The sequence below is a fragment of the Equus przewalskii genome, chromosome 17, assembly GCF_037783145.1.
Source record: "Equus przewalskii isolate Varuska chromosome 17, EquPr2, whole genome shotgun sequence".
In the NCBI taxonomy this organism is placed as follows: Eukaryota; Metazoa; Chordata; class Mammalia; order Perissodactyla; family Equidae; genus Equus; species Equus przewalskii.
In genome coordinates, this window is record NC_091847.1 from 41276469 (window position 1) to 41300852 (window position 24384).

Here is a 24384-nt window from a genome sequence, read left to right on the forward strand (position 1 = left end):
TGCCTATATCTTGGTAATGTGCGCATAGATACGTAAACTTAAGTTTTCTACAAGATTTTAATGGAAGAAATAATAATGACAAGAACCAAGATTATTACAGGCCCCTTTCGAGAACATTGTATAAAATGAAAGCTAAAACTGAGGATTTTTAAAGAGCAATTTCATTTACTATAACCTTTTTAAAATGACATACTCATGGCTTCAGAGGACAGAATGCTCCCTACCTTTTTGTTACTTTACTCTATAGACAGTCTTTCAAGTGAGAACTATTTACCATGGTGTATTACTCCAGTTATTAGGTATGACAGTTTTCAGCAGGCAGTATATGAACTTTAGCCCTGTTCTGCTTTCTGGCCATCTGTGGCTTATAACATCCTAGCCTCACAAGTCTAAGTCTTGGTGGCATCCCCATCCTTGAACTGTTCATTTCTCATGTACTCTGGACTTCAGGCGCAGTTACCACTTAGGGAATCTTCATCTGAGTTTTAGGCCCCTATAGCCTCTCTTAACACTCTAGATACTTTCTCTATTACAAGTCTTTTACACTATATTTGTTTGTAAAGTTTCTACATATTGTCCAGGTACTTGGTTTTATATACATTGTAAAAGCTTAAAAATAAAAGTATCGTATGCAGCTGTATGATAAATATGTTGTTCATCATTTGAACAAAAGTTAGAAATTAGACCATTAGTGAAGACATGTAACTATCAAGTGATTTCTCTGGGAAAATCAAATCTGGTGTACATCATCTTAACACACAGTACCTTTCTTAAGAGAGAAGCTTGAAATAAATTTGACTGCTTATGTTCATTATGCCTCAACTTCGTAAAACAAACAAACAAACAAACAAACAAAGAACTATCCCTGTATTTCTTTAATGCTTGGTTCTTTTTTTCATCATCTTTTATTAGATAGAAACGGTCATTTTGCCCACTATACAATGACACATGCCATCCTAGGCTGGGGCTTATGGAGGATTGGAGAAAACGTGTGTGTGTGTGTGTGTGTGTGTGTGTGTGTGTGTGTGTAGCACCGTGCTTTCTCATTGAGAGCAAATGTCCCATTCCTCCTGGTTTTGTTTCTATTTTGTTTCTAGAGACTCGATCGAATATACCTTGTTTTTATATGTAACACTCTGTATTACTCCTCTTTGGAGACTAGCCTTTGTTTATAGACTCTCTGGTAGAAGAATAATTAGAAGGAAAAAAATCTTCAACCAGTTCATTCAGTCAAACTCAGACTTTTTTCCAAAGTGTCATAATAAATATATCATAAACTTTAGGATGTCCAAAGCATTTTAATATTTATATTGAAATTTCTGTTGCGGACATTTTGTTTTTAAATCTGAGTTATTTATTCATCCTAACCCTTTCCTGTTCTGGGTCTCTGTTTTTTAATTTAATATATCATTTTGGGGTTTATGCTTTGTTATAATACTGTAATTTTTGAAGGGAGAAGAAAATGAGAAGTGGCATATCACTTTTTAAATTCTCTTCCCTGGCTAAGCAGATTTGAATATCTCTAGTGTGGCTTTTCTCCTCTTATTTCCCCCTATTACACCCTTTCTCGCATTTCCCATTTTTCTTTTTTCTACTCTTCTCCAGAGCCCACAAAGCAGAGTTTGTATGTTCTATTCAGCCCTGATTTCTCTTGACCAAGGCATGAAAGGCTGTTGTCTCAACCTCAGTAGGTTAGGACTAGCCCCCTAAAACAGTCTAGTTTCTCTTATTACTATATTATAATCTGTCAGCCTAAAAGTTGTTGTTTTTTAGTGTCACGAAATGCTTTTTCATTTGATGTGTTGTAATACGTTTTGGGGGCAGGGGGTTCTTTTTTTGATTGAATTATATGAAGAAATTCCAGCCTCACACAGATATGTATTTGGGAAAGGGAAGAGTATTTTAATAACCTTTTTAGGAGTTGTGGATATTCTTGGATACTACACTAACACTCGATTTAAGGGGTAGTTTCCTAAATGTTAGCTGCAGTATAAAAGCTGAAACCAATGAACTTTTCTGCTGCATTAAAAGCCATTGGTCTATCTTGTACTTTGAATGTATCTTTTACCTATGCTTGACTTTGTAGCCTCCTGAATTGGTCATTTGGAAAATACTGGTTCATTAAGCTATGGAGATCTTGCAAAATATTCACTTATTTCATGATATAATATTTTTAAATCACATGTAACATCATCACTAATCTCATCAGAAAAGTCTTCAAAGTATTGGGCAGCTGTCAAGCTAACTGTAACAGGTACGAGTTTTCCAAAGTTTTAATTTTCACTTGAAAACTTAAATTTTTAATGGACAACAAATCTTGTCAGGTGTTTTTCTTAAAGTGAGAGACTAACTTCATTTGCTTTTGAGAAAATGTCTGAATAACCTTAGCTTGCATGTCAGTCATCCTTTCAAGTGAAAATGGCATTTCATTAAAAAGTGACTAGTTCAGCTTGCGACTCAAACAGTTGCACATGTGTTTTTCCCCAAGATGAGCCTTGTACCTCAATATGAAACAGAAATCCTTTGTGTATATTTCCCTTTTTATCACAGAGAATATCAAAAAGATGTTAACTTGCATCAGAATTCAATAAAATTAATACTTTTTACTGCCTCGTCAAGGACATTCTTAGGTAAAACTAGCTTCTTGTTCTACTGAGTGTGTGGCATTGAAGAATACAGTGGCTACAGTTTAGTATCACGGCCTTGGTTGTCATACTCAGGCACCAGCAATTTTACTAACCATTGCTTTTGTGTAATCAGTATAAATGCCAACACAGTAGAAAAGGCAAGTAACATCTGATAGTATCGTGACAATAGTTGACTGCATGTATTTCTCTGGGATTTGATTTTCCCTCCTTACAAGCTAGTAAGTTAGCCAGTTACTGCTTCATAGATGCTGAAAGAAGACACAAGACTCCTGGAAGAGAGAATAAAGTCTTTATTATGTATATCACAGCAAGCAGCAAGAGCATTATGTTTTCATCGTCCCACCTGGGGGATGATGCAGTAGACCCAGATGGACCTGCACGTGCATTGGGTTGCATTAAAGGAGAAAGACATTGAGCTTGGGACACCCACCATTTTATAGCAAGCAATAAGCAGCCTGCTTGTTGTCCAAGAGGGAGACATTACTTCATCTTTCAAGTTTGCCCTCTACAAACACAACCCTGAGAAATGTCCCAAGTAAAAAACAGTCAGAGCTTGTCTTCTTGGCATGCACAGCGAAAAGTGCAGGGACTCTCAGGTCCCATGCAGGTTCCCCCTCCCAACACGGACCCCTTGAAGTGATCTCAGGACCCCCAGGGATCCTAGACTGTGTTTGAGAACCACTGGTTTTACCAGATTATAATTTCCTGTTAGAAAAATAATTTTGCTTTTGTGTCAATTAGGTTATTTACTTTTCATCCTACTGAAAAAATGTCATGCTCTAAGAATACTCTAGCATCGCCTCAGGAACCCTTGTTTATGCATGGAGGTCATATTGTTTCTTCATAGGTCCTTTTCACGTTTATTGAATAAATAATTCTTTTACATCATTATACTTTAAATCATGATACCTGTAAATTACTCCTGGTTACTTACCTATACCTAGTATATCAAGACTAAAGCAAACTCTGAATTTTGACTCTAATCTGTTAATAGATAGAATGGTGCCTGATGCATTTCCTGAGGTGTTCCACAGAACCCTAGACCTGTGAAATGCTGCATACTGTGTGCTCTGTGGTAATTTTTAAAGGCACAAGAATGTATCATAGGATCTGAAATCAACAGTAAGAAAAGCGCTTAGCTTCATTTAACCACAGAATCTTTAGCTAGCACTTTTCCTAATATTGTATTTTAACAACCTCTTGTTGGATTTGTAGTCCCCTCTAAGATATTGCTAGAATTTGGCAGGGGAGTGGAGGGAAAGCTTCACTTAATTTTTCATTTGCACCTAATATGCTGTGCTCACTGAACTTCTCTGTTGCTTGCATAGGCAGTCTTGCCATGTTATGAAAGCTGACTTTTTCCCTGAAAGTTTTTTGGTGATCTTGTTGCCATTTATACATCTTTCCATACCCGTGGTATTCTGCTCTAACACATATGTGTATATATGTCTTAGAACCCTAATAAAACTATTGTAATGTAATTCCCAGGCATTCTATGTCATTAACCTGTGATTTTTTTTCTTCCCTGATAAAGTCCCTTTTGGAAAACAAAATAATTCTGAGATGGATATCTTTTGTTTTCTCTCTCTTGTGTTTGTAAGTAGTGGTTTGATTTTTGTATTCCAACTCAGTTTTCATCTAAGTAATTCTATATTGGATGGGTTTATCCACTGTTATTTCTGCCCCTAATCACTCCTCACTATTATTCAACCGTAAGGATGTAACCCTCTACATTTCATCCAAATAATACTACAGGGGGTCACTGACTTGTCACTATTCCCTGAAAGTATCATCTGGAATGTATTTCTGCTGGATGGCCAGATGGCATCAGTAAATCTTGTTTTCCTTCTTGCTCCTGCTGATTGAACATTCTCTCCTCCTTCTCTTCCCCCCACTGCTGAGCCTCAGAATCCCCATTCCTGCCCCTAGCTTTTGCTTCTCTTCGTGTCCTGAGGATGAAGTGATAACCATTTTATAAAGCTGAATCTGAAACTCTCTCCTTCCTACTTTTTGGTAAATATCCATCCCTTTTTGACATGAAGAAGATAATAGATCTTGGTAGGTAGTTGTTTTTTACGGACTTCTTTCTTGGCAAGATAAAAAGTTGGCAGCCCTTTTCAGACCCCTATTTTTGTTTTGCATTTTACTATTCCAGGAAAGCCTCATCTCAATTTCTTTAAGGTTTTATCTTGCCCTAAGATTTTTTGATGCTAAGGAGAATGGCCATACATTAAAAAAGGGAAATGAAGATTAGAAGCATGAATCAGATTTGAGGAAAAGGTGATTATGTCATGTTTTAAAACTTGGTGGTCTAAAATAGACAACAGAACAAGTGAAAATATATTGGATGGAAAGAGAACTGAGAGTGACTATGGAGAGAGGGTGGACCTGAAGATACAGACTTTAGGGCATGAATACTCAATAGATTTGCCATGAGAGTGAATGGTAAGAAAGATGTATAATGAGAGAAGAACAGTGTCCCCATGTCTGAACCTTAGAATATGACCCATGTTTATGGCCTAGGAACAAGAGGGACCAATGAAGATACCAAAACTTAAGAGGAAAACCTAAATATTATACTGGTAGCCAAAAAACGTTTCAAGAAAGAGGAGCTGGTCAATAGTGTGAAATACTGTCAAGTAAGCGTTAAGCAGAATAAGAGCTTTAGGAAAAGCCATTGGATTGGTGATTAAGACATCTCTGGAAAATCATGGTGAAATCTCAGAAAAATGGAGGGATTAAAAAAACCCCGAGCTTGGGAGTTCAGCTTCGGTTAAAGGAATGAGTACTGATCAAACCAATCCTCTACAAATAACAGTAATAACTGGGCAACATGCCAAAAAACAACTACCTGAGGACTTTGGAGACTGAACTTTGCATATTTTGGAGAGGACTCAAAATGTAGAGCAAGTAATCGGCTCAGAGTAAATTCTGTTTTCTCTGATTTTGTTCTGAGGGGGGCCACAGTTACAGTGGCTGAAATTCCAGTAGAAAGCCCACCATCATTCTGGCTGGAAGAACCAGGAAGGAGAATGAGCCCAGAATACCGTTGAGAGAGTGAGAAATAATAACCAAGAGAGTGAGGGAAGGAGCTCCAGAGAGAAGAGAGTCAGAGGAGAACCCTAAGTTCTGTGTTTAAACTCAGCTCAAGTGTCTGGCTATCCCCTAACCCATGGGTGTGCAGGGCAAACCGAAACCCATTTGCAGCTGAGTCTTCAAGGACTAAACTGAGATCTGAGCTGCTGCTCTTCAAAAGAGCCATAATTCAGAGTCTGAGCCTTAACCACGTTAATTGCCTGCAAAAGCAAGAACATCAACACCCTTCGGCACCATGTAACATAATGTCTCCACAACATAATGTTCACAACGTTCAGGGTACAGTCCAAAATTATTCAACATATGGAGAGTCAAGAAAATGTTACCCAGTTTCAAGGGAACAGCAGATCCCAACCCTGAGATGATCCAGACACTAAAGTTGTAAGACAAGGATTTTAAATCAGGTACTGTGACTATGCCCAGTCTTCTATTAAGAGATAGGGAGGCAAGGAAGAGAGTTACGGTTTTGAGAGGATAGAATTAACAGATACTGCATTGTCATTCTTTGTCAAATGGTTAACTTCTTTTTTTTTTTTTTTTAAGATTGGCACCTCAGCTAACAACTGTTGCCGATCTTCTCTTTTTTTGTTTATCTTTCTGCTTTTTTCTCCCCAAATCCCCCCAGTACATAGTTGTATATTTTAGTTGTGGGTCCTCCTAGTTGTGGCACGTGGGATGCCACCTCAGCGTGGCCTGATGAGCGGTGCCATGTCCACAGCCAGGATCCGAACCAGCGAAACCCTGGGCCGCCGCAGCAGAGCACATGAACTTAACCACTGAGCCACGGGGCCCGCCCCCAAATGGTTAACTTCTAATAGCAAGTTTGGGAAACACTTAAAAGTATGAAATTTTGATTAAAAAACTATTGCCAAATTGCCTCTGTCAACAAGTGAACTGGTTTGGCATAAACCTGTCTAGGTTATTTGGGGATGTAAATTTCTACTTAGACGTTCTCGAGCACAAAATAGACCGTACCTAAGGTTTTTTTCCAAGGCAATATTTAAACATCAAAACTTGGCTTATAAGTGTTCCTCAGTGACAAATATATTTGTTGTATGACAGACAGGTTTTAGAATCTTAAAATCAGTTTGCCTCGGTGCAAAGTTCTTTACCTACCTCACCGTGCTAGACAGCTGTCGCTTCTCTAGCAGCCAAGCCCTGTGCCTGAGAAGTGAAGAGCCTGGTGGTGAGGCTTGGGTTCCAGTCGCAGCTACTCCACCTGCTGGACTGTAGGCAAACTATCTGACTTCTCCAAAGCCTTATTTACTACAGTAAACTTTAAAATCAAGTTAAAGTACTTAATTCACAAGATTTTAAATAGTAACATGAAAATTACTTGAATAATAGCTATTTTCATCGAGATATTTTCTACTCACCATGGTAATGGTATAACATAATATTTGTGGTTAATGAAAAGGAGTTTCCCAAATCAGTTCATTTTAAGCCTAGTGTTTGGAAAAGGGGTGAAGGGAGTATGGGAAGCCTTTACTTTTTTAAATTGCTCGTTTTAAGTTATTCATTTTCTATTTTGCATAAAAAGCCATCCGCACAGTTAGGTATTTCTTTCTATTAAGAAAATGAATTCAGAAAGATATATGCAAAAAGAACCTAATACAAAGTGAAAGACTCAAAAGACAGACACTAGGAAAGTGTTTATCTCACTCTGCTTCAAATTAACTGCATAGAATTGATGTTACAGTAATTGTGGCAGTACTGGTAAAAGATTTTAACTTCTTTTTTAAAGAATGTTTTATTGTAACATTGAATTGATAGAGATTTGGGGGGATTTACATTAAACCAAAACCCTGTAAAGAACTTGGAAGTAATTGGGGTATTTCATTTTATTTTTATATTGTTTATTTTCTTGCCACTTCCTTCAAAACTCTGGGATGGATCCCGTTTTGCCCTGGAATTGTTCCCGCACTGGCAGTGGTTTTGCCTAGCATACTGTGTCGTGCAGAACAGACAAGGCTCCTAGAATTTGTGTTCCTCTTGCTTTGCTAGATTTTCAGTAATATTAATGAGGGTGAGAGAACCATAGATTTACATAGCCATAAAGTCTTATAAATATAATTTCCTTATATTATTTTTATCTTTTCTCCTTAAACTTTTCTTTTACTATACTTTTATATTTACTCCTATCAAATCTCTTTTTAGTAATTTTTTTCTGTTTCTCTTTTCTACCTTAATCTCTTCTTGTCTCAGCTCTTTTCTCCCTTACTCCCTGGTTCAACCATATTCAGTGCTTGACTTCACTCTAACATCTTTGTCTCAGTATATCTAAAACTGGTGAGGAAATATTCAACCTCAGGTTATCCTTTAACATTTCATTCTTAGTTTCAAAAGTCTAAGTGATAAAAGTAAATCCTTTTTTTCAGATTCTTTTTCTACTGCTCGTTTTTCCTTTTTCTGTAGTAAATTATCAAGCATTATTTATAACTGTTCCACAGTTTATATTCCCTTTACTAATCTATCCCATCTCACCTTGGCTTATTCCGTGGTTTACATTGTTCTAAGAGCATAGTTCTCTTTTCTGTTTTAAAAGCATGATTCTTCTAAGCCTCATCCAGAAACAAAGTCAAATATTGGCTACACTCAGTTACCTGAGCTACCTAAAAATAAATATTCGAGTTTTGCATGCAAGGATCTCAACTAAAGTTTAGAGGGAATCTTTGATATGAACCCTGGAGTAAAGTGATAGTCACTGCTACAGTTCAAATATGTCTCATTGAAAACTTACTACCTTTATTCAGTATTAGCCCTTTTTTTTTTTTTTTTTTTTTTTGCTGAGGAAGATTTGCCATGAGCTAACGTCTATTGCCAATCTTCCTCTATTCTGTATGTGGGCCGCTGCCACAGCATGGCCACTGATGAGTGGTGTACCACCAAAGCAGAGCACACTGAACTTAACCACTAAGCCTCTGGGGCTGGCCCTAGCCTTTTAAAGTTTAGATTTCTTCCATATGAGAGAATATACATTATATTAGTGAGTTTAATATCTTGAAAAGTTCCATAACTCAATTTAATTTTGCTAACTTTAATTGCTTAGAAGTTCTAAGAAAAAGCATGATTCTGAATTAAAATTTTTCATTGCATTTCTTTTTTCTCCACCAGCTTTTTTTAGGTATAATTGACAAAAATTGTATGTATTTGCAGTGCATAACATGATGTTTTGATATATGTATGCATTATGAAATGATTACCACAATCAATTTAATTAACATATCCATCACTTCACATAGTTACCTTTCTTTTTTATTGTGGTGAAAACATTTAAGATTTACTCTCAGCAAGTTTCAAGTATACAATATGGTAGTATTAACTATAGTCACCATGCCATACATTAGGTCTCTCAAACTTATTCCTCCTGCATAACTGAAACTTTGCCGCCATTTCCCCCAACCCCCCAAACCCTGGAAACCACCATTCTATGCTCTGCTCCTATGAGTCTGACTTTTTTAGATTCCACACATAACATCGTGCAGTATTTGCCTTTTGAGCCTAGCATATTTCATATAGCATAATGCCCTCCAGGTTCATCCATGTTGTCTCAAATGTTAAGATGTCCTTCTTTTTTAAGGCTGATGTATTCAGCCTTAAAATATTCCTGTATGTATTCAATATTCCATTGTGTGTGTGTGTGTATATACACTATTCCTGTGTATTTCTTTGTTCGTTCATCCATCAATTTACATTTAAGTTGAATCCGTATCTTAGCTATTGTGAATCATTTCTGTATTTTTCAGTTGGTTTATAAAAGGAACGAAATAATTTCACTTTTAGTACCAAATGTAAAAAAAGCCAGACATTAGGGAAAATGTACATTTCCTTCTTTGAGATGTTGATGTCTAACAGATCCTGGACTCCCAACACAAAAACATTTTCCATTATCTTTGCATTAAGAATAAATCTGGATTTGGACTAATGAACTATTAACTACTTTTTGTTTTTCTCCTTCTTAAATATCATTGCTTATTCAACTAGCCCTCAAACATGTATTTTTTATATGCTACCCATCTATGAGAAGCTTAAATTGATTTACCCTAAAACAAAATTCTCCCAATTCACATAAGAGGAAATTTAAGGAATCATTTCACAACATCTTCCAACTGTTTGAAATGGATTTATCTTAATGATTTAGTTGAATGATTTATCCAGCGCCATACTGGAAGTGTAAATGAAAAGTACGATGTGTAAAACTCTTATTTCTGTATTCATTCCACAAGTTCGGCATTTCCAAACTAGTACTTGGAACAGTTTATAATGTTAAGTATTTTAAGTTTTAGAACCTCAAGATAAATTCATTTGTTGAATGATTTAACGTTTAAAATCTCCTAAAATATAATGTTCAAATTTCCCTTGCTTTTTTATTTGAAGTTGCAATAAATTCAACTTGCTGCGTTGCACAGTCCACCCAGATAGCATTTGAGAATAGAAAGAAAAATACAAGTTACCTCTTCTAATGTTTACTTAATTTCTGGGATGCTCAACAAACTGGGTAGTCTTCATTAAGTAAGATAATTTAGCACTGAAAAGAAAGTCTGAGTTTCTGGGGAAAGTGTTGGCGTCATTGACTATACCAGTCCTAAATCCTTTGAAAAAATAGTTTCAGAAAGTTCTGTCAGATTGGTACAATGGAAGATAGATTAACATGCTACACCCGTTCTAGGTAAACCCAGCTTCAAAATGTCTGTCAGAGAACTGCTTGCCTTTTTTCTTTGAACTAACATGTTAAAAGGTCCCTTTTTGAAATTTTTTCTTGGGATGCTGGGACCTAAAATTGTCATTCAAAATATATGAACATATTTATTTGATGTGAATGATAGAAGGTGCAGGTATTGCTTAGTACAATCAGTAATACTTTTCTTCAATAATAATAACAAAAATAATAGTAAGCAGAGCGTGTTCCTAACCCCACATAAGCTGAAGCCCTTAGTTTAGAGAGGTCATAGAAATAGATACTGCAGTAAGTGCGGCCTCCCTTCCCCTGGCCAGTACACCCAGAGAATCTCTTCCAGATCAGTTCTCCCACACCAGTTATAAAATGGAAACATCACAGATGTAAGTTGATACTAGTTATTTGCCAAGCCAAACACAAGCTTATCATTCTTCTCCTACCTTTTCCTTCACCTCCTTCTGTCCTCCCACCTGCTTAATGTTTTAGACGTCTTTAACGTCAGGACAGTCATTTCTAGTTTATCGTCAAAATCAGTACTTGGGAAATGGGATAGTCTTCTTTACCACTTTGTTATCTATCTTCATTTTTAGGCTGAAATTACGGAGTACTTCTTATTGATTCTTTCTAGCTCCTAGTAAGATAATTTTTTTCACATTGAGAATGTCTAGTAGTAAATTTTAAGAAGAGATTAATCATTTCATTTAATCACTTATTATGATTTGTTTAACATATTACGTTGTCAGATGTTCCTATTATCTTAATACCTCTTCTCTCATTTTGTTGATATAGATTTACTATAATATAATCTTTTAAAAATTTCTTTCATACTTGTAGTATCCTGAATGGTTGGCTAGCTTTAAAATGTTTCCTTTTTTCCTAGTCCACACTAAAATTCATTGAGTATTCTAATTGCACATAATACTAAAGAAAAACCTTGTCTACCACTTTTAAAAACAAACTGTGAATGTGAAAATGTCTTCTGATGTGACGGCTTTATAAAGCTCAATAAAGCAGTTGTAATTCATAAGAAGACATGGCCTAAATATTTGTCAGACAGAAAGTATGCAGCAGCAAATGATCTTTATTATACCTCAGTCTGACAGCATAATATATAAAATCACAAACTGTTTAGGTCGCCAAGATTTTGTTTTACTAATTACTGTAAAGTAATACTCTATTTTAGAAATGTTAACCAAACATTCATATTTAGAAAAAGCTGGAAGAGTAGACCAGTAACTGAGCAAAAACTAATAAATCGAAGAAGATATTAATTTTAAGGAAAACAAACTGGAATCAAGTCTTCTTCTTAAAGAACAAGTAGGACTCCTAAGAAATTGAAAGAACTTTTTGAAAAGCAAGATTAAAGGAAAGTGTACTCAGATGATACACAATGTAATAAAAGCATCTATTTTAAAAATAGCTACAATTACCTTAATTAAATAAAATCTAAAAAGTCGCTAAATATAAATATCCACAGGTTTGAATTTGAACTAAAATAAGACCTATACAGTTTTGGCCCAATTATAATTTATGATTGTGTAATAATAGGACTTCAGATCTTTGAATTTTTCAATTTATAGCTTTAGAAGGTACACAAAATTTTTCTATATATGATTGAAGATTTTTTCAAAAGCCTAAACCATACAGTAGGTTATTACAACATGTTCTTTAATGTTGACTTTTGTCAGAATAAATGTAATACCAGTGTAAGCCACACGGTGGGAGTGAAAGGCAAGAACTTGTGGTAAAGTAGCTTCGTGCATAATTGCAGTATCTTTAAAATGCCTGTTAAATGCTAAGGAGCTGTCTGTAGTTTGGTTTTCTTTCTTCCTCTGATACAGCTGCATTCCTCAGCAAAGAATCTATAACAGAATACAAAGACAGTGATTTAAATGTATAGGCGAACAATGGGAAAGAAGTGAACACACACACACACACACACACAAACACAGATTCTTTTTTTTTTCCTAAAGTTTCTAGTCAAATAAGGTGCTTGGTAATCAGAGTAGCAATTTTGATCAATAGTTGAATTTGAATAAATTCCTTGAATTATCAGTACTGGAAATAGTAATTGAAAAAGTTACCAGAAATACTTCATGTCTTCATCCTGTTTTTCTACACCTTCATTTTCCTTTTTCCCTGATGGTTCTCATTTAAAGAAAAAAATCTATTAGACATTATATATATATCTGTAAGGTACCTAAACTTAGGATTTCACTGAGGAAGATAAATTTTCCATTGTGTTTTCTGTTAACCCGTTCTCATTTAGAAGCAATTTAAAGTGGTAATTATTTTGTGTCTTTAAGGTAAGAAGACAAGAGGTTTCTTCTCCTAGAAAAGAAACTTCACCAAGGAGTCTTGGCATTCCTTTATTCCATGAAAGGTAGTTCTATATCCTTTTTTACCAACTCTAAAAATCATAAATATTGAAATATATTTTTATTTATGTATTTTAAAATTTTAGCAATTGTAACAAAAAGTAGCCTTTTAGAACTGGAGGTGACCAACTCAAGGCTCTTCCATGTGAAAATGACCTAAATAAGTCATACAGTTAATAGCAGAGATGGATCTAAAAACTGAACTTTCTGCAGCTCTGGTATTTCAGTTGACCAAGTATTAATGCCACATTGTTTTATATGCATGGGTCTTAATGTGACCTTATCAAAGTAATGAATATTTAATTTTCTATTTAAGATGTTTACAGAGAACAAGAATCAATACATTGAAATTTCTAATATGAGAATGAGACAGCCAGCATAATTGTGATATATGAATAAGTAGATAGGCTTATTCTGCACTACATTTATGTATTAGAACTTTTAATTTATTGCTTACTTTGTGCTTGGCTCTCTAAATATTAGAGTAGTTTGGGGGACATTTTCTAGGAATTAAAAAAAATTTTTTTAACTTTAACCTTTCAATAATTATTTTGTGGTACATAAAAAGGTGCTATGTAAGTTTAATTATGATAAAAAATATTTGAAGATATAGCCTTATATTTTAAAATATTGGTTTATTTTTAGGGGTTATATAGAGAAGACTTTTTGTGATCTGAAAGAAGAATTTCATAGAATATGCATGCTAGCAAAAGCCCAAAAAGACCACTTAAGCAAACTTAATGTACCAGTCACTGCAACTGGTAAGGTTTGATTTAATGTATAGTAATATTAATTTTATTGGTTGAAATTGATTTCTTTTTGATTGTGAAAATATTTCTAAATGCTTAAGTGCTAGAGATCTGCAACTTGCACCTCACCATTGTAATGGGGTAAGTGTTGTTTAAGTTCCGTAATGTACTACATTATATAGTTGCTGGCTTTTTCCTTCTCTCTTTATTGTGTGTGGTACTATATAGATTGAATTGAATGAGATAATTACTAATCATTTTAATGAGAAGTCCCAACCTTGGAAAAAGTACAAAATAAATACGGGATATATCTCTCAAAGTTTTCATTGCTCTTTGGGAGTCTTATTAAACACTAATTCATGTATTAGTAAGCACCCTTGAAGCTGCACTACCAATAAATGAGCAGTAAGTAAAATTATAACCTCAAGTTTGTTTGTAAAAACTTCTACCTGAAAGTTAATTGAACACTACGAATAAATTCTTATAATTTGGTTCAAGAAATAAATGTTTCACATTTCATGTAGCCCATTCTGTTGGAGACACCAAGTGCAAATTTAGTATAAAATATAGCTTAAAAGGAACATCTGTTGCACACATGTGTTGCAGTGTTCTGTGAAAGCTCCACCTTCCCTAAAATCCCAGACTGGCTTCCTGGCGCTTGCTCCAGCCTTTCCATGTGAACAGCTTATGCCTGACCACCAAGCCCTCCCGTAAACAGTAGGAAGGTACACTGATGATTTGTAGTGACAAACTCTCCTTTACCCTCGTGATCTGAGAGATTCTGCGTACAGTTCCCAAGAGATGGATTTGTGGTTTTCACTCTGAGAGAAGTTGCAGCAGTGCTAACACCCCTTTAATTAAAGAGCACTTTCCATTTCTTACAGCTCGTATATCTAGGCTATTTAAAAATCATTTTGTAGTATAAGTTCACTTTTTGCTTCCTACTACCATTTTATTTTCAGAAAAGGTACACAATGTGGTGTTGGAGAAACAAAACAATCTCTGAAGACAGACATAATTTGTTTCTTCCCCTCATTTCCCCCTATGCCCCCAAAAACCACTCCAATTTTTCCATCTTAATTTTTGCCATTTTCGTGAGAAATTGATATTTTGTGCAGACTAAGTACTTGGACACTAGATACTTCTAAAGTAAAAGAATCATTTTTACTTAAAATATAGTAGCTATAGAGATGTAGTACCTAGAATTCATAAACATGCTTTTTTGAACATCAACATCTTATCAAAACATTGTAATGGTGAGATATTCATTGCTACACAGAAAACCTACCCCATTATCAGTGGCTTAATACTTTGACCATTTTTAAATTGCACAGGTCTAAATCTGAGTACGTATCTGTCAACTAGAACACTGAGTGTTTAACTTCAATTTCTTCCCCACTAAAACGGCTTCCTAACATTATTCTTATACTTTGTATTAACTGTGTCACAAATAATAAATATAACATTATCCTTGAAATCTTTTAGATCTGTTGTGCTACAGACTCCAGTGAAGTTTTGCTAGGTTCAAACAGAAACCAAAATATCAAATATTGTACTTCTGACAGTAGATCACGAGGAGAAAGAAATAAGAAGAAATGTTTTGGAAAAAGATGCCTATTCAGGCTTTTCAAGGATGAACATTACATTGAATAAAAATACAAAGAAACTATTTCAAATGTGATTTGTATAACACATCTAGAAAGAGTATATATAACATTTTTGTCCCTATGTTAATTTTTGTTCAAATTTGACTTTTACTTTTAAATACACAGATATAATTCATGAAAATTGCTGAGTTCTTAGTAGAATTGTACATTTCATTTTTATTACTTTGTTTTTGTTCTTATCCACATATGACAATAGCCTTGAGAAGGGATAAAGATAAAATGTATAGTTACGCAAATGTGGCTTCAAAAAATATACTATTTGGTCCATAAAGAAGGTTCCTATTTCAGTGGAGATCAGGAGAGAAGAATATAGAATTAGAGGTTACAAACAACCATCAGATCTTTTTCTTCTGTCAATATACGAGGTAAAAACTGAGAAGTAATCCAAATGGACAGGCAGTATTTAAAATATAGAAATCTAAAAATGTTTCTCATTTTACTTTTTTCCTTGAAAAAGTAAGTGTTCTTAAAATAGACAAAATAGAAAAGCAGTTTGCTCACCCGATCAAGTTTCTCAGTATAGTGTCAGGATGACGAGTGCTTTCATGCGCCTTGTTTGAGTTTTAAGTTTTCTGAGCCTGGATTTCTAGTAGCCTTAGAAATCTTAGGTTTAATTTTTTTTTTTTTTTTTTTTTTTTTGTAAATAGTAACTCTCATGCTTGAGCACATTAATTCAGAAGATTATTTTAATGTGGCTGACTTATGCCAGCTAGCTATCCTGAAAGAAAATAATCTGCTTTATTATAGCTATTTGGGTTTTCCGTGTTCTGCTCACAATGAAGATAGGTCAACTACTGGAAAAGAAATTTAAAGCACATTTCTGTCGTTTGGGGGACTCCTCTATATATAGAAACCAGCATGTTCAATTTAGCATAGCAGTTCAGAGCACAGGCTCTAGAGTTAGGCTGCCTGGGTTTCAGTGCCAGGTCTACCACTCATTCATTAGCTGTGTAGCTTGGAATTAACTTCTCCCTGTCTCAGTTTCTTCACGTGTAAAGTGGGCATAATGTAGTGCCTACCATGTGATTGTTTTGAGTATTAAATGAATTAATGCACATACAGTGATTATAACAGTACATGGCACGTAGAAGTGCTATTAATGTTAGTAGTCATTAGCAGCAGCAGCAGATTCTTTGGCATTCACCCTGTTCTCCTTGTGAGTATCATTTTGATAAGTGTTTCTTCATTTTTAGGTGTTACAGAATTTGGTTACCTCAACAGTTGGTTTTCCTGATTTGTTATTTGCAATTAACAAATTTATAACCTACAAAGAAAGTACTGTTTCCTAGATTTTCCTGCCACTCTTAAGTCTACTACCAGGAAAAATGACTACTTGAGAGTTAATGGACTTTGAGAACCTCAGAGGACAAAGAAATCCTGCTAAACATTGGAGTTTAGTCTCAATTACCGTACTTTTCCTAGTCAGATTATCTGGTAAATATAGATTATTATACTTGGCTCTGCAGGGAAGAGAATCCAGATTCATCCAGAATGTATTTATTGAGGACATACCATGTGCCAGGCACAGGACAGGGTACCGGGTATAAGCAGGAAGCAAGACATAGTTCAGGACCTTACAAAACCTTGCTTTAATGGGAGAAAGAGAGATAGACTTGCAAATACAATGCAGAGTATTTAGTTGTCAGGGCACACAAGAGTCAAGCCTAAACCAGTCTTGGGAAGCTGGAGAGAGTCATCCAGGGACATAAAGAACAAATAAGAGTTGGGCAAAGAGTAATGGGAGGGGGCATTTCAGGCAGTCCACACAGCATGTGCAAAGGCCCAAAGACAAGAGAACATGAACTGTACCAAAGTTCATTACAGCTGGAATAAGGAGTGAAACAGGTATGGTGAAAGATGAGAGCATGGAGAGGGGACCAGGGGCCAATCATGAACAGTTTTGTATGACTTTAAGGGCTGAGGGCCTTGGAAAGCCATGAAAAGTTTTTATTAGGAAGATAACATGACCAAATTTATACTTTAGAAATCTAAGGGGAGGTAAGGGGGATGCAATGTAGAAAATAGATTGAGTATGAGATAAATTTAGAGGCAAGGAAGCAATTCAAAGGCTATTGTAATAATCCAGTAAGAGAAGATAATAAGTACTAAAGAGAAGCAGGAGATATATAACAGGATGAACCAAAAAGTTGGTTGCATTGTACTACAGCAATGTCCAAACGGAAGATTTCTCATGTTGAAATGTGCTGTGGCAAAAGATAGAAAGGTGTCCTGAGATGCAAAGACCAGAGGAAGGGAAATGAGCTGACGTTTAAGTGCCTGCTAACCTGGACAGACACTATGCAAAGTGCTCTGCACACCCTGTCTGCATAAATAGGCATCACTGTTGAAGTCTCCATTGTAAATGTACAACCTCACTGACCACTACCTTTTTAGAGTGCTAATTTTGGAGGTCCGGCCCAGTAGTGTAGTGGTTGAGTTCTCGGGCTGCGCTTCAGCAGTCCAGGGTTCATGGGTTTGGATCCCAGGCACAGACCTACACACCACTCATCAAGCCACACTATGGCAGCATCCCATGTACAAAAAATAGAGGAAGACTGGCACAGATGTTAACTCAGCGACAATCTTCCTCAAGAAAAAAGAGGAAGATTGGCAACAGATGTTGGCTCAGGGCCAGTCTTCCCCACCCAAAACAATAAAGTGCTAATTTCTTTAATGTTTATCATTTGTCCATTTAATGGAAGTATGCACGTTACCAACCTCCAATCTCACTGCCTTCTTGAAATAGCATTGTGGTACACAATTTAGCTTTTTCTAGTGTCTCAGGATCATCAACATGGAGAGTGCTTTGATCATTACTTTTTTGCAGAGAATGTAGCCCTTGTTGGCCCTACACTAGACTGTAGTGTTTTCCAAGTTCTTATATCTGCTTTTTGTTTTTCTTGTCTCCTCTCATGCTTTCAGCTCTTGTTGATATCTATGTCTGCCTTCAACAACTCATATCCATACCTTGTAATTTGCTGCTTCTAACCAGCTGTGAGCTAGGGAAACATCATCAAGCTTGTTAGAATAAATCTAAAATGAGAATAAGAGCAAAATTTATGTAGCTCTGGAGCTTGTGGCTCTAATTCTGACTCCTCAGAAGCTCTGTTTACTTACTTTCTAGCTTTTGCCTGTGTCCTAGAGAGCCGAATTTGTTCTGTAAGTGACTTCTAGATATATAAGCTATAGAGACCCTGGCATCTACCTGTTATCCACAGAGGCCATATATATATATATATAAAATGAGAAAATTGTGTATTCACATAAAATTTTCTGAACATGCATCCCCAAATTACATTCTTCTTTTGCCTCCACTGTCTTCTTTCTCCCTAACCCCCACCACCACCACTCCCTCACATAGATTATTGCGAGTAGACAATGGCTAAATTGATTGGTGATAACTTTGTCACACAGTGATGTTAGGGGGAATAAATCACCTAATTCATATAGATTCTTACCTGTATGGTGTATATATATATATGCCTAGTAGGGATTTTCCTTTTTAACAACTGATTTGTCTAAGCAAGCTCACAGTTGCAGCTTCCATTACTGACAAATGTTTAAATGTATACACTACAAGCAAATGTTTTTTAAGTGTAGAGCAGTATAACTGTGAACAAGATGCAAAGCTTACAGCAAAACACCTAGGAAAAGACAAAGTAGTTAAACTGCAACTAATAAGCAATTGTAAATGGTAGCAAATGTAAAAAATCCCAATTGTCTTCAGTTGCCATAAAAACTAGTAGGAAAAATAATACTCATCTGTCCAAAGCTAATTGAACATTCAGATTTTTAAGAATGATTGGAATACGACTGTTTTCCTTTTGTGTTCTTTTCCTTGCAGAAACACAGTGCTCTGTGCCTGTACAGTGTACAGATAAAACAGATAAACAAGAAGTGCTGTTTAAGCCTCAGGCTAAAGATGATATAAATAGAGGTGCACCATGCATCACATCTGTCACACCGAGAGGAGTGGGCCAAGATGAGGAAGACACCTCTTTTGAATCACTTTCTAAATTGAACATCAAGTTTCCACCTATGGACAGTGACTCTACTTTCTTACATAGCACTGCAGAAAGACCCAACGTCCTTGGTCCTGCCACATCTGAGGCCGTGTGCCAGGATAAATTTAATGTGGAGTTCAGAGACAACCCGGGAAACTTTGTTAAAACAGAAGAAACCTTATTTGAAATTCAGGGAATTGACCCCATAGCTTCAGCTATACAAAACCTTAAAACAACTGACAAAACAAAACCCTCAAATCCTGTAAACACTTGTATCAGGACAGCTCTGGATAGAGCTCCGTGTTTGCCACCTGGAGATCATAATGCATTATATGTAAATACATTCCCACTTCAGGACCCGTCTGATGCATCTTTTCCTTCACTCGATTCCCCTGGAAAAGCCATCCGAGGACCACAGCAGGTAACTGTTTTACAGTAACAAATATATTATGTGTGAACACACATTTTGCCATACATGCACAGATACGCATCTCTTTCAGGTTATCAGACATCCTTTTTAAACTAATGACTAGCCAAATTAAGCTTTCAATAAGAAATCCAAGTCCTATAATAAATGACATGAAATTATAAAAGATGAATATGGTAAAACTCTGTTATAAAGTACCTTAAATTTTATGGCACATTTTAAAATATGTGTAAGCCTTATCCATATCTAGTGTGTCACTTTCTTAGCCCCTGTTATTCAAAGCTTTTTTACTCAGCATCAGTATTATAATGGGATTCTATATTAAATTTCATACTGTGAAACAAATGACATTTTTTTATTAAAAAGTTTATATCATACTTATCTTTACAAGAATGCATTTTTCATAAGTAAATAATCATATTGTATATTACTATTTATCAAAACAAATGAACTGTCTTTCAATTAATGCTTCTATTTCATTCTCAGTTACGCAGTACGTAGTCTGTAGGGTTTGGTTTTGGTTTTGGTTTCTAATCTGGCACTGAACCTGCAGCCTAATATATTTTTTAAATAGTCTCTGCATACATATGATTTTAATCAAATACTTTAATGTTTCTAAAGCTTGCAGACTACTTACAGCCCCCCAGTCCATTCCTATCCTCCCTTTTATTCAGGTTCTATCACAGAATGATTCCTTCAGCATAAAAAAAAAAATTAATGCCTGAAGGCAAATGAAAAATATATAATTGTTACAATAAACAGAAGCTCATGAAAATACAGATTAGTATAAATGTCTATATAACTTGCAAACATTTGTTTGATTTCTCTTTGCCTTGAGATATTAATTTCAAAAAAAAGCAACTTGGTGAATATCCTTTGGCTTTATAAGCACTCTTATAGTTTATAGCCTTTAAATCAGCATACAAAGGAGGTAGTAATCAAGCTGTGGTATGTTTTAGTAGTGGGGAAACGAGGCATCTCTGACAATAAGCTTTCATTATAAACTCATTTATGTTCTACATTATACCTTATTTCACATCATCATCTGAGTTATAGTTACTACTAAATGAAACAAATTAAACAATTTCACTTATTGCAAGAAGAATTCCTGTGGAGCTGTGAAGTGCATCAGTTCTAATGCTTGTTACTTTTTTCTCCATTCTCTCTCTTGCTTGTTCTTTTACTAGTTAGTCTGTGCATTCATGTTTCAGTAGATGGCACCCTGCATTGTGCATTTGCTTTCTATGCTACAGCAAGGGAAACAGCTGGTATGTGATTACAACTTGATGGAAAAGTATTCAGCTTAAAAAATGCAGGAGAATTGGTGTTGAGCTGTCACAAGACATGGGGCATAAGGTTAGATAATTGATATTTTGGCAGAAAAGGCAAAGAAATTAGTTTGTTTTGAAGGCCATGTTACAGTTTAGGATTGAAAGAATATTTCTTAAAATGGGTTTTTAAAAACATTTTGCTATTATATGTGCATTAATAAGGCTAGTATGATAAATACAGAATCCTTGAGTTGTTGCTAATAACAAAGAGAAGTGAAATTTTGGTTACATATTTCAAATTTTTACTGTATATCAGTCATTACTACTTAACACCTTTTTTAAACATTTAGCTACCATAAAGTCTAAAATTTATCTTCTTATTTTTGTTCTATGTGCTTTGCTTTTCTTATTACTTTACTGAGTCAGTTATTGGGGTCCCAACTGAATTCCAGGAAGAGATCAAATCTGAACTAATAGCTCCTAATAGAGGAGGATAGATAGGGACTTTGAAGATAAATTGGCAGTAGAAGATTGGCTCACCAAATTTAGAAGCTAAGTTGCTTCTAAGTCTATTTATTACTATTTTATAGACCTTAAGAATTATCTTTAACATAATAATCTTTTATTTATATCATATAAATTTCCCATTAGAGTGATGCATATTAATCAATTGTACTTTTTGTTTAAACTGCAAACAGTGAATTTTAAATCTAGTTAACTCTAACTAGATTTTTGCTTATATACTCACAATTATTACTGCTCTTCTTTTATCATGGAAGAAAGATTTTTCTAAAGAAAATTATTTTACCCCAAATTTCAAAATGTATACTTAAATATTACTATTTTTTGTAATAAAATTGCCACTTCTCACAAGGAATTGAGTCAGTGTTATTATAAGCCCTCTGTACTGATATTTAATGTATCTCGGTGCTTAGACAGACTTTGTATATTTACACCAACTGTACACAGCTGTCCAGTAAGATGTTTATAAGAAAATAGTGATGCCGTGAAACCCAAATGCTTCAATTAGTAATATACTGTTTATATAAGTGATTGGTTAACTAGAATGAAGGACATTGGTTAAGGGAATGGAAACTAATGCTGTGTCAGGTGTTGGATTAGGCTGTTACTTTAAAAACATATTAGTAATGGGAGTGCAAAGAGGTCTCTTTAAATTGACTTTTTGAGGTGATTTTCCTCAAAGTATCAAAATTTAGCTATGTCAAGGTAATTTACCTATGTCAAGGTAAGAATGCAAATTTAAAAAATAATTTGGCTTAGCACATTTTAGAAAAAGAAGATATTCCAGTCCACAGACATTTATTGAGCACCTACTGTTGAACTAAATGCTTTTTCTTTCCCTTCTAGACTTTTTTTTAAAAAAATAATAAATGCAGTTAACATTTAAGGGTATATATGTACTGCTTATAATGGAGGTAGTTCTGTTGAATTATGATTTTCCATAATCCTTTAATTGGGCACCTATGGGCAGGTTTCACTTTATTCAGCTGCAAGAAAGAGTAAAGAAGACCAAACTCTGCGCTATATAACAGGAGCAAAATAAGAAGTCAAAAGAATGCATCCAGTGTCAGATTTTGTTGAATGATTAAATATTTGAGGTTTCAAAAAACAACTGATCAATGGAATTTGTTTAGTACCTTATAAGAAAAGAATTTCAGAAATCAAAACACCACATTTCTATATGATTTATTCATTGTATATTTGCTTATAAATAGTGAAATTTAAATTGCTCTTGATCAAAATGCATGTACACACAAATCATGTCTAGTGTACTATGTATTAATAAAGGCCCTATAAGTTAAGGTTTCTATTGTAAAATAGAAAAGATAGAATTTAATATTTAAAAGTCTCAATTATTGACTGTTGTTGCAAAATTACTGCCATTGTGATAACGGGTTTTAAAATGTGCTGATGTTAAAGCTGGTAGGTTTTTAAATATGTGAAGACAAAGTGCATGAATGTGTATTTTAAGTGATTCTTAATCAAAATTTAGTTGTGCCCTTTATGAAAAAGAGAATTGAGTCGTGTCCTCATGCTAACTCTATGGAAAGGTCATTTGCTTTCATATTAGGGAATTTGAAATTCAATGCAAGTTGATTTTAAATACAAATAACAGAAGATGTTTTTGTTTATTTGTTCCCTGCAGCCCGTTTGGAAGCCCTTTCCTCATCAAGACAGTGACTTATCATCGGTACTCAGTGGCACGGGCGCAGAACTGCATATACCTCGAGTATGTGAATTCTGTCAAGCAGTTTTCCCACCATCCATTACATCCAGGGGGGATTTCCTCCGGCATCTTAATTCACACTTTAATGGGGAGACTTAAGACGCATTTGAAAACAGACACACCAAGTTCTGTGTGATGATTTGGGGTTTGTAATACTATAAATACTTGATTGCAAACTTAGTTCAGGATCATTTATTGAAGAATCTACTGTCAGACCTATTTTAATTTTTTCTAAACGTATACTGTAACTTTTATTATCTTTTAAAGGATCATTCTGTACAAAACTGCAATTCATTGTATTCATGTTTACAGTGTTTACCACCATAATTCAAAATTTATGTATGTGACTTATGGAATTATAGAATCATAATTTATCTTTGTTTCAAATATCTAAGCTTATTGCTTGGATTTCTAGTTAGATCTATTGAATTTGGTGATGTCAAATGTTTATAGAGTTTTTTCATATAAAAATTTAGGTTATTTATGCTATAGGTGATGTTCTTTTTGAATAAACCTCTAATAGAGAATAGCAGACAACATAAAAATCTAAGTAGATACCAAACCTAAGACATTTGTTGCCCAGTGATAAAATCACTGGTAGAATATTTAAACACTTTAGATTTTTTAAAATAATATACATGGTTTTAATTTTTACTATGTGTATAGCTACATGACAAAATGAGTTAAATATTAAAAAGTTACTTCTGTTGTGATTATTAATGTGGTCTTTGTTCCTGAGTAAAAAAATAAATCACATTTTTGAGAAGTTTATAAAATTCATGTTTTCTTTCCAGTAACCTGATAGAAGAGTGATACCAGATCTAGTGACATTTTATTATAACTAGTAGATCACTTTGAATTTTAAAATTACTTTTCAAACTAAACTTGCTAAAGAGACATTTGTATTTAATGAGAGCAAATCTAAAACCTTGTAAGGACTATCCATATTTATTAATTTATATTAGAAATGTTCACATTCTTGTTGAGAAACTTGTTATTCATTGTTAGCAGCCTGATCTGCAGCCACTGGAAGGCATTTCAGAGAGAGGATACCAAATTGCAGAAAGCTGCAGAATTTTGTTTAAAATGAGACCTCCCTTTCATTTTCTTCCGTATGATTATTGTCTTTTAGGTTTCTCTTTTCCCCTCAATTTTTAAAAATGTTCGAGGCATGGGTTCCATTTTATGAAGTAAACATTGATTTGCAACTCTCAAAAC

At 34.8% G+C, this 24384-nt stretch overlaps 1 protein-coding gene across 22 annotated transcripts in view; it reads left to right on the forward strand.

Annotated features, from left to right (window-relative positions):
• Positions 1 to 23942, forward strand: part of TANK (TRAF family member associated NFKB activator) — an 86589-nt gene extending 62647 nt beyond the window's left edge. For 10 of the 22 annotated variants that reach the window (XM_070581370.1, XM_070581369.1, XM_008531819.2 and 7 more), the window contains 4 exons: positions 12729 to 12805; positions 13446 to 13561; positions 19061 to 19641; positions 23086 to 23942. In XM_070581370.1, coding sequence (XP_070437471.1) covers positions 12729 to 12805; positions 13446 to 13561; positions 19061 to 19641; positions 23086 to 23265 — 954 coding nt within the window. In that variant the 3' untranslated portion in view covers positions 23266 to 23942. Of the gene's footprint in view, positions 1 to 2086; positions 2255 to 12728; positions 12806 to 13445; positions 13691 to 19060; positions 19642 to 23085 lie in introns of all 22 variants that reach the window. The other 12 variants (XR_011528773.1, XR_011528772.1, XR_011528767.1 and 9 more) reach the window with 7 other exon arrangements.
• The last annotated feature ends 442 nt before the right edge of the window (positions 23943 to 24384 follow it).